The sequence below is a fragment of the Labeo rohita genome, chromosome 22, assembly GCF_022985175.1.
Source record: "Labeo rohita strain BAU-BD-2019 chromosome 22, IGBB_LRoh.1.0, whole genome shotgun sequence".
Classification (NCBI taxonomy): Eukaryota; Metazoa; Chordata; class Actinopteri; order Cypriniformes; family Cyprinidae; genus Labeo; species Labeo rohita.
Window position 1 is genome coordinate 430,567 of NC_066890.1, and position 11,803 is coordinate 442,369.

The following is an 11,803-nucleotide window of genomic DNA, read 5'->3' on the forward strand; positions in this document are numbered from 1 at the left end:
AGTGGTTTTCTATTTATTGAAATGAAACTTACTGCGTCCATTTATAGAACTTAGAAAAAATACGGAAGATGCGTTTTTTTGTTTAAATGTTCTGATGAACAGAATAAGCAGATACATGATTTTCTAATAATTATATATAGGCTACATGCAGTAGCAGCTCCTGGTCATTAATTTAAGTTGAGTTTTTGGGTCGTAGCTTATGATTAACCTTCACATTCATAATTGCTGAACCAACGCAAACAGGCTTCTGGCAGAGGTTTTGTCTTTGCGTAATTCAGCCAGAGGGTGGCGCTATAATGTTGCATAAGAGGATCGAATTACACGCACATCATATTTTACAATATGTACTGACAACCACCGACACACACTTAAGTGATAGTTGTGTCTTAAGTGCTCACCCTCAAGTTCCAAACCTGCATGCGTTTCTTTCTTCTGCTGAACACAAAATAATATTTTACTTTTATAGTTTGAAAAATAAAGGTTGCTTTAAGGCTGCTTTGTGGTCGCTCAAAATTCTGTGTATAGATGCAATGCAGCATAAAAGACAGATGAAATGATTACAGTTCTGATCTGTTTCAGAATTTGTGCTGCATTTGTAATTGCTGTGTAAATGCATTTACGTACTGAGCAGCATGACAGTGTGTAAAGACACATAAATGCCACTTTCAGAAGTGTTTTTATGCAATCTTTGCAGTGATAATTTTGGCATTAGATTTTATAATCAGGTATGAGACCACACATCACAACAGCACAGTTATTGTATTAGTGTGATTTTGCTTTAACACAACATAAATTTCATTCACAAATCATTGATTCACTGACATTAACACTCCACAACTTTCTATAATGATGCAAACACCATTACTATTGTAACACTTGGCCTAATTGAAATATAACAGACATCAAACAGTAACAAACAGGATTTTTCCATTCTTGTTTGGATATTAATAAATATGTTAATAAATATGACAATAAATGTTTGGCTATTATTTGATGTATGTTTGCATATTTGCCATTTTAAATGTCTGTTTAAAGGTTTGAACCAGGGGCGGATCCACCGGGGTGGTACGGGGTGGCAACTGTCACCCTAAGAAAAAGCTGTGCCACCCCACCTGCCACCCCAGAATTATCACAGAATAAAATATAAATGTAAGCAGTGTTTCCTGTGCTACTTTTCAGCCGCAGCGATGACAGCGTAAAGGAAAATAATGGCCTAAAACACGTCTTTCAATAAAATGTGTTTTATTATACGATAGTTGCACGCTCACGCAGTGCGCCCAGTGTATTCGACTTCATTAACAAATGACTCTTATGAACCGGTTCTTTTTTGAGTCAAAAACACAAAGCGCGGCCCAGTTCACTAATTAATTGTTTTACATTAGTTCGTGTATCAGATAATTACTGCTTCTCGGCTAACTCAGAAGTTCTCTGAGACATCTGATCCCGTCCGGATGTGTCTGAGATTCATCGCGTAATTGTTTGTGATCCGATTCTCTGACTGACCGCTCCGCTTTCATCATGGATACTGTAGACCTTTTTGCCGGATCCGACGAAACAATAATAACATGAAATCAATAAGAAGATGACGATCACGGAAACTAATAGCACAGTTGGGTAAGCATCTGGTCGTATTGCAGTTTTCTCGATTGTTAACACAATGTAACTGATGTTAGTTGGCTTCCCAAACCATTCATTCAGCGCTAAAAACAAAGACACATTTCTCTAAAAATTTAACAATAAGTAAGTTAAACATTAAGTAGCCAAACTGATGACACACCAATCAATATCTCTGCATCCAACAACGGAGAGAGGAGAGAAATGAACGAATCATTTACATGGGTATTATACTTATACACATACAGTATAATTATAGTACAGTACCAGTATATTGATGATGGAAATTTAACTATTCTATATGTACAGTAAACTGTAGTAGGTTGTACACCTTCAGAAGTGTGACTGTCAAATGTTATTTGTAACCATTTTTTTATGCGAAATGACTAGCTAGAGATAAAGTCTTGTGTCAGGAGACCAACTAGTACTGCATACTCTAAAGAAACTTAGCCAAATGTGCAGAGGATGCTGAATTCAATTTTACATTTATTTTTTTTTACTGTACTGTATTGTGGCGCATAACAAGTTCATATACAGTTCTTTGTTATTTGAAGTTTTCTAGTGCTTTTTTATCTGCTGCAAGATTACTTTACATTAGTAACATGATTTTTTTCCCCAAAAGTTAATTGCTGAAATAGCAATCTGTAATTTATGTTGGATACTGTAATAGACATTGAGTTGCAAATTAATTTCTAATGAGAGTTTTTTGTTAGTGTTATTGATCTCATGAGTGTTCACTGGGCAGGAGAGTCATCATTGTATTTGAATTGTGTGTAATCATTTAAGAATACATGTAATAACTAGATTGAAATGTTTGAAAGACAAATTTATGCTGGCTTGTCTTAAGACTTGTTTAAAAACATAAATAGTTTGGTCAGTTACAGGTGTTTGCTAAAGTGTTGCTAGTTGGTTGCTAGGATATTCTGGGTGGTTGCTAGGCTCTTGCTATGCAGTTGCTGGGGTGTTGCTAGATTTTATGGTTGATGGTGTGTTATGAGTGATTACAGACATTCACACCTCTATTAATAACAGAAAATCAAACATTGTTTCCAAAACTGATCCAGTTTTAGTTCTTTGATATTATAATATTTCTTTCTAATGTTAGGAAATTAACATTAAATCATCAACATTAACATCTTAAACTTACACTAAAACGTGATTTATACCATCTGTAATAGCAATCCGTCCGATTTCTAACCTCCGTTGCTTCTTTTACTTGTGTGAGCGTGTATTGAACTCGAAAAACATTCCAAAGTCCAGTATTTTCCGTTCAACACGTTTAATAACAAAAAATAACTGGAAATGTTTAACGGTCAAAAAACCGTGTCGCTCCAATCTTGTGTGAAAACAGATTATAACAGCTCTTGCCGGAAATGACATCATCATCTTCAAAGGAACATATTAAATTATTAAAATACAATTATTTAACAATTACTTAACCCAAACAATATTTTCCATACAATCTTATATATAAACAAATAACTTTAATGGCTCTTACACATCCGGCCCCTAATTGGTTGGGCAGGTGACAAACCAATTATCACAGACATATTCAAATACTAAGAGCCAATAAATTTTAACATCTTTAGATGAGAATAAGCAACTTAGTTCTTTCACATATTCATTATCTTTCTTCTTGATGATCCTTTGTTATTCTGCATACTTAAATTGCCTCTTGAATTAGACACAATTTGTTTACAGGTCTCTCTAGTATATTAGTTTTGGTTTGCAGCTTCACTCTGCGTACTGCTCCACTGGAATCTGGCAAGGTTTCTAGTACCCTTCCCATTATCCATGAATTGCGTGGGGAAGAACTGTCCACCACCAACACGACATCGCCAGGCTCAAAGTTCTTTTTAGATCTTACCCATTTACTGCGCTCTTGTAGAATGGGTAGGTACTCGTGAGTCCATCTACTCCAAAACAAATCAGCAAGATACTGGACCTGTTTCCAGCGTCTTCTCGCATATTGGTCCTCCTTTTTGAACAGACCCGGTGGTAAGTTGGTTTGCGTTTTCAACAACAGTAAATGGTTAGGCGTCAGAGGCTCAAGGTCATTCGGATTGTCTGATGCGGTAGTTATTGGTCTGCTGTTAATGATGCTTTCCACCTCGCACATGATGGTGTGAAGACTATCATCATTGATAGACTGTTCTTTTAAGAGAGCATTGAGTATCCTCCTTACTGTACGGATTTGACGCTCCCAAATTCCTCCCTGATGGGAAGCGGCTGGACTGTTGAAGATCCATTTTATCCCTTTCTGCAGCATGGCATTTTCAATTTTGCTATGGTTCAGGTTGCTCAGTGCTTCTCGCAATTCTCTTTCGGCGCCGACGAAGTTTGTGCCGTTGTCTGAGCGCATGACCGACACCTGTCCTCTTCTACTGACGAAGCGCCTCAAAGCATTTATGCATGAGTCAGTGTCCAAGCTATCAGCTATTTCAATGTGTACTGCTCTAACTGTTAGGCAAGTGAAGAGTACACCATACCTTTTCACAGTACTCCGGCCCCGTTTAACATCGAAGGGCCCGAAGTAATCGACACCCACATTTGAAAAAGGGGGTTTATCAGGTAGCAAGCGGTCTTCTGGCAGGCTTGCCATTTTTTGCTCTCCAACTCTTCCATCAAGTCTACGACAAATTGAGCATTTATGTATAAGTTTTCGTATAGCTGAGTTAGCTTGTGGGATCCAGAACCTTTGTCTGAGCATAGATAGCAGATAGTTTCGACCACAGTGGCCATATCTTTGATGAATGTCACTCAGAATGAGAGTGGAAATTCTGGAATGCTTAGAAAGAATCACGGGATGTTTGGATTCTTCTGGCATGGCCGCTTTGTTAAGCCTACCACCCACTCTTAGTATTCCATCCTGAAGCACAGGGTCAAGCTTGTACAGTTGACTTCTTCTCTTAACAGAAACCTTCTTTCTCAAGGCTTCAATTTCTTCTAAGAAGTGTTGTTTCTGACTGTACTGAATGAGTTGAACTTCTGCTTGATTTAAGTCTTCCAGGCTCAATGACTTTCCGCTCATTGTTGATCTGTACTTTCTCATTTGATCCAGTAGAAGGGCTGCTTGTTTTTCTGGGTCTTTTTCCAATTGTGCAATGGATGATTTGAACTGTTTTCTTGCTTTGCATAATTGTAACAGTGTTTCTTTGAATCTTAGCATCCATGCTATTGCTTTTTCAACTGAAACCAGCTTGAGTAGTAATCAGTTAACTTGGTCATAGCATCGTTGCTTTCACTGATGTTGAGAACATTGACTTTGATTTCCTTTTTGATTTCAGGGTCTTGTTCTGGAACTTGTCTCATTTGATCTGGTCTTTGTGGCCATTCTTCTTCTGGTTTCAACAAGAAGTTCGGCCCTTTAATCCATGTCTCTGCATGCACAAAGTCTTTTGCTTTAAGACCTCTAGTAGCTTGATCTGCAGGATTCTGTGATGACTTTACAAACCTCCATTGTAATGGAGTAGTAGCATCCCGTATTAGTGAGATCCTGTTTGCTACAAAGGTTTTGAAGCGAGCACTTTCGTTTCCAATGTAGTTGAGCACTGTAGTGCTGTCTGTCCAGAAAACCGACTGCTGTAGTGAGATTTGAAGTTCTTGCCTTAGTATTTTGTCCATTTTGACGGCCACTGTTGCTGCTGTCAACTCAAGTCTGGGAATTGTGATTTGTTTGAGTGGGCTAACTCTCGACTTTCCCATCAACAAAGAACAGTGTTTCTGATTTTGTTCATTTGTAAGTACCAGATAAGTTGCTGTGCCGTAAGCGTTTTCGCTGGCATCAGAGAAATGATGCAGCTGTGCTTCTGTTGTGTTTCCGAACTTCTCTGGTTTTACACACCTTTGGATTCTGAAGTCTGAGAGGTGATTTAAATCTTCTAGCCATCTGATCCACTGCTCAGCACGCTTGCCATCAATCTCCTCATCCCATCCATATCCTTGCTTACACATATCTCTTAAAAGGAGTTTGACTGGTAGGATGAGTGGCACCAGAAAGCCAAGAGGGTCATAAATTGAATTGACGACCGAGAGAATACCTCTTCTGCTCAATGGCTTCTCCTGTACCTGGATGTTGTAAGTAAAGGTGTCATTTTCTGTACACCACTGCATGCCAAGTGCTCTCTCGATGGGCAGAGAATCCTGATCCAAGTCAAGGTCCTTTATTCCACTGGCCCTCTGATCTTCTGGGATAGACAATAATACCTTTCTACTATTGCTTACCCACTTCGTTAAGCAGAAACCTCCTTCAGAACACAGGACCCGGATATCCTTCACTAGGTCAACTGCTTCTTGCTCTGTGCTCACTGATCTCAAACAGTCGTCGACGTAAAAATTGTACAGAACTGTTTCAACAGCCTTTTGAGGTGCTACATCTTTTCTGTCTTCTGCTGTCTTTCTTAGTGCGTATGAGGCGCAGCTAGGTGACGATGTGGCCCCGAACAAATGAACCATCATTCTATACTCCTCTATAGGTGCATTCAAATTGCCATTTGGCCACCAAAGAAAGCGAAGCAGATCTGCATCCTCTTCAGGAACCCTCACTTGATAGAACATCGACTCCACATCTGCCATCATGGCTATCGGTTCTTCTCTAAACCTGGTGAGCACACCAATGAGGGTATTTGTGAGGTTCGGACCTTGTAGCAATTGGCCGTTCAGAGACATGCCTCTAAAGGAAGCAGTACAGTCAAAGACCACTCGAATTTTCTTTTTCTTGGGGTGGTACACCCCATGGTGTGGTATGTACCATACTCTGTTGTCGCTGCGATCAAGCTGTTCTGTGGGAACTTTGACTGCGTATCCCTTCTCTATAATGCTCTTCATGAAGTTACTGTAGTCTTCCAGCAAACTTGTGTTCTTTTGTAGCTTTCTTTTCAGGTTCGTTGCACGCAGTTCTGCAACACATCGATTGCTTGGCATCTTGACTGATTCATTTCTCAATGGCAATTTCACACAGTAATGCCCATTCTCAAACTTCGTATTTTCCTGCACTGTCCGCAAGAACTGTTTGTCCTCCAGTGACATTTCTTCCTTTTCTTCATAATGGTGTTCAGGAAAGTCTGAGTTATACTGCTGAATCAACAGTTGTTCTATTTCCACCATCGAGAGACGATTAACTGTATGGTGCGGCAGTTTAGACCTTTCTGGAGTGTTGTTTTCTTTCTTAATGGTTCCATTCACCACCCAACCAAGTGCAGTTTTCACGGCATATGGTCCATCTTGTTGGCTATTTATGATGTACCACGGCTCCATTGCCTTCGAATTGTTGGCTCCAATAAGAAGATCCACATTTGCATTAATGCTAGGTATGCTTACTTCACTCAAGTATGGCCACTTGCTGATATCTTCTTGTTTAGGAATGTTGTCGTTTTGAACAGGAATGTTGCTGTGTGTAAAGACCTTAGGAAGCTCGAAGTACTTTGTGTCTTCCAGTGCACACACCTCCAGGTCTGTGAGGATAAAACTGTTAACCAGCTTCTGCTCTCCTGGCTTATCTTGACACATAGTGCTTAGTAGAATCTGAGTTGGCTTCCCTTTCAGGTTTAGTTTCTTTCGCAGCTCTTCAGTACAAAAGGTAGCTGTACTTCCTGCATCCAGGAAAGCATACGTTTCCACATATCGGTCACCTTTACTTGACTTAACTTTCACTGGCACTATTGACAACACACAGTTATCTCCTGCACACTCTGAGAAGTTGTTTGATTGGTGGTTAAGGGAGACCTGGGCACATGAGATCTTTTTGTCTAATGATTCTACATCTTTTGTACTTTTGGGGTCCTCCTTAATGTGTAGAATGTCTGGGTGTTTCTGGAAACATTCCTTACATTCCATTCTCTTTTTACACATCTTGCTAAGATGGCCTTGAGTTAAACATCCAAAGCACAAGCCCCTAGACTTCAAGAACTCCACACGTACCTTATGCGGCTGCTCTTTGATCTCACTGCATGACTCGAGAGCATGACTTTTTGAGCAAAACATACATGGTTTCTCAAAGGCATTCACTATCTTGGATGGACTGACCTGTTTTCTTGACACCTCCGGTGGTCTTCTTTCTTCCATGCAAATGTTGGTTGCAAAGCTGCTCTTACTTATTCCTTTTTTAGGGTACTTCTCTTTCTGATTTGCCTTCACTGCTACAACATTGCGATTGTCCAGTATGTCTCCAAAGAGTGGATCCATTGCCATTTTTGCTTGACGATCAATGAAGTCAACTAAATGAGTAAATCTGGCTCTTACTCCTTGTCGCTCTTTGATGTCGTATGCTTCTGATCGCCACTTTTCTTTCATTTTGTATGGTAACTTTGAAATTACAACTCTCATGTTGGTAGGATTGTCCATTTCCTCCATAGACTCTCCATCCTCCAATGTATTACGACAACCAATCAGGAACAGAGCATATGCACTCAAGGCTTTACCATCATCAGACTTGATCTGAGGCCACTTTAAAGCTTTATCGATATACGCCCTTGCTATGATCAGCTCATCTCCATAATGCCTCTGGAGAAGTCGTTTTGCTTCTTTGAAACCTCTGCTTGACGGCATATATTCACAGCTCCTGACGAGCTCTTGGGGTTCTCCTGCAGTGTATTGCTCTAGATAATATAGCTTGTCCTTTTCATTGTCTGTTTTATGTTCAATGGTATGCTCAAAGGACCTGATGAAAGATTTGTAGGTTAACGGATCACCAGTAAACACTTGGATGTCTTTACTAGGAAGATGAACTTGTCTTTGCTGTTTCACAAGCAATTCCGGTCAAGTCATGTTGCTTCTGCAAAACTTGAATAATGCTGTCATTTGCTGGACGATTAGCACCGTTACCGGTGTCTTCTGGATTGCTTAACCGTGGTGCTGCAAGTGACACTGGATTTGAGATAGCCTTTGTTCTACTTTTCACCACAGCTGAATGACAAAGTGAATAATCTTTTCGTTCTGTTTTCAGTTCTGATTGCTTCAGATGGATTCCTTTCCTGTGCTTAGATTGTATGCTGCTTCTGCCATCCTCTGAATGTTCATACTCTTTAAGTACCTTTAATTTAGCATTGCTCTCTGCAAGCGCCGTTTCAATTTCAAGTTCCTCCATTTTTGCCCTGAGCTGCATCTTTTCAATTTCAAGCTGTTGCTTTTTCTTTAAAGCTGCTGCTCTTGCTAGCAAAGCTGCACGTTTTGATTCTTCTCGTGCACATGCAGACAATACTGAGGAGGAAATTGATCCACTGTCGATATCTGAATCACGCTTCTGTTTTGATTCACTTCTGTTCACAGATACTTGTGAGGCACTGTCGTGAGGAGAAACATCATCCTCCATATCAACATCATCATTTTGGTCTTTTCTACCAACAACAGCCATCCAATCTTCAGTTTTCTTTACAAAAAGTCTCAAGGAATCCATTTTGGGCTCAAACCAATTTTTCTGATCTGCAATCTTTTCATCTTCAGGCAGAAGATCTTGAACTTGAACATTTAAATCAGTAAACTCCGTTATCAACTTTGCAAAATCAAGTTGCATCAAATCTTGTACATTCTGCAGATTTCCAACATCAACCATTAGCCCTTCAATGGTTTTGATCTTACTGGTAAGAGCAGATAATTTCGCTCTCCTCAAACTAATGCGTCTGTGAAGTTGCTCTTCTAACGCTTTTCGGTGGGTTTACACACCCTCTTGTGTTCCGAAACCGCAACGTCATCCTCTCCTCCCTCAGCCATCGTAATTCCACCAATGCACAAACTGCTTGCAGACGTTTAAAAGTACACGTAATACCTTTCTGCATCAAACGTATGCACTTCAGCTTCTTCAAACATGCACTGAGTCATCTTATGGCCGATACAAAAGTCCGTTACCTCATTCGCCGAGCAGGACTTCACTGAGAAGCGACGTTCTTCTTGTGACGCAGTTTTTAATCCACCAAAGAACAAAGCGCCGTCCGCTAGTTATACTTCGCGATCATTAAACATTTCGGCGTTCGGTCACAGACGATCCTCTTTCGACGATGTCTTTGTTACAAGCGTGCCATACACGCACTTTCACTTTCACATTCCATCGTCACAGAGCGGGTTTTTTGACTAAATTTGTAATAGCAATCCGTCCGATTTCTAACCTCCGTTGCTTCTTTTACTTGTGTGAGCGTGTATTGAACTCGAAAAACATTCCAAAGTCCAGTATTTTCCGTTCAACACGTTTAATAACAAAAAATAACTGGAAATGTTTAACGGTCAAAAAACCGTGTCGCTCCAATCTTGTGTGAAAACAGATTATAACAGCTCTTGCCGGAAATGACATCATCATCTTCAAAGGAACATATTAAATTATTAAAATACAATTATTTAACAATTACTTAACCCAAACAATATTTTCCATACAATCTTATATATAAACAAATAACTTTAATGGCTCTTTGGAGGAGGGGTTCCCTCATGTCCTGCAGTTTTGGGACAAAATGCAGCCTTCGTTATTGTGGGAGAAATGATACTGAAGCAAGATCGCATTTGGGAGCACGTTTTTGATCATCACCTTAATTTATCACCTAATGTGATAAAAAAAAAAAAAAAAAAATAGTATCACAATTGCAACCAATAACTTATTTTACAAGAATTGTTTGCAACTTTAATCAAAATGGAAATAAAGCATTTTTAATATATTTGTACAGCACATCATTATTTACATAATAATAATAATACTACCAGAATGGTTAAAGCAACATTTTGGCCAAATAACACAACAAACTAGTTATTTTATAACCCAATTTATTGTGTAAAACTGACATTCGAATAAAATAACCAAACAACAGGTTGGTGCTACATCAACCCACCACTGGATCATCTGTTGGGTCATTTTTAACTCAACCATTTTAAGTGAGAGGTTACAACCCAGCAGTTGAGCTATAATAGAATTGCAGGTGTAAAATGGGGAGAGACTCTAGTGTGAGAACCATAGAACAAGAAGGTGCAGAAAACAAAAGAGTGTCAACCATAATCACGGGACCTGTTGGCGGCCTTGATGGGTCAAGCCCCACTGCCCTCAGAGCTTGCTGATCTTGGCCCCCTCTAAAAAAAATTCTTTGGGGTTTTAACAGTCCTCTGCTTCTCCCACAGTGAAAGGAGAGCTTTCACTGTGAAACAATCACAAAGCCACTGAATCCGGGTATGACTGAGTATTCTCTAACGTAGGAAGCATGACAACGGAGTTGGAGGATCCACATGCAGCTATTTAAAAACGTAGCCAGACAGGCAGGGTCAATCACCAGCAAAACAACATTATTCAGGGCGAGACAAAAGAATCATCTAAATAACAGGCAATAGTCAGGGCAGGCAGCAACCTATCATAAAAAAAAAAAAAAACCCAAAAAAAACAGGTAAACAGTCCAAGGTCAAAAACATGAAGACAAGGCAAAATTAGGAAACAAGGAAAAGCACAGGAACAACGGATGGCTAGAAATAAAGATGTAAACATACTAACAAAACTAAAGGGCACTCCAGGGGCCCCATGTTTCTTTATATATACGCGTTCTCTTGTAAGTATATTGTTATGCTGTATTTACACTGTGGGCATCAGGGAGCCACTATTAATACACGGGGCATTTGAAATCGCTTTAGAACATGTGTCCACATTTTACTTTCACTTTCGAGATTCACAATCCTACTCTGTATGCTGCTCTACCTCTGCCATGTTTTTTGGGGGCTTTTTGTTACTTTATTATTGAGAGGACAGTGGAGAGATGACAGAAAAGTATTGGGTAGAGAGAGGGGAGCAGGATCGGCACAGGACCTCGAGACGGAAATCAAACTCGGGTCGGCGTGAGCACAGCTGTGCAATATATGCACACTAACCACAAGGCTATCGGTGCCGACAACTTCTGCCATGTTAATGTACATTCTATGCCTTGTCTCTGTAGTGACACATCAAACAAATTATTGGTCATTTTCTACATAATAAAAGTATTCTGCATCTACTTATAATTATATTTAATAGGGATGCAACAATACAGTTAGTCCACAGTTCAATATGTACCCCTGTCTTTAACCGTGGTTTTCGGTTCGGTTTGGCTCTGGTATCTTGCAAAATCCTGTGGTTTTTTTTTTGTTTTTTTTTAACTCCTATAAACCTCTGCACACTGGAAAAAGCGTGGTTTAACATATGTCTGCTTAATTTTTCTTTTGAGAGAAGTATTATTTGTCGATTTTTACGCAA

The 11,803-nt window shown here is 39.6% G+C and overlaps 1 protein-coding gene across 1 annotated transcript; it reads right to left on the reverse strand.

The window, feature by feature from the left end:
- Window positions 1-4,788: 4,788 nt before the first annotated feature.
- Window positions 4,789-8,353, reverse strand: LOC127154148 (uncharacterized). The gene has a single exon (XM_051095556.1). It carries the CDS (start codon window positions 8,158-8,160, stop codon window positions 4,789-4,791), a length of 3,372 nt encoding a protein of 1,123 aa, XP_050951513.1. The 5' UTR covers window positions 8,161-8,353.
- Window positions 8,354-11,803: the final 3,450 nt, after the last annotated feature.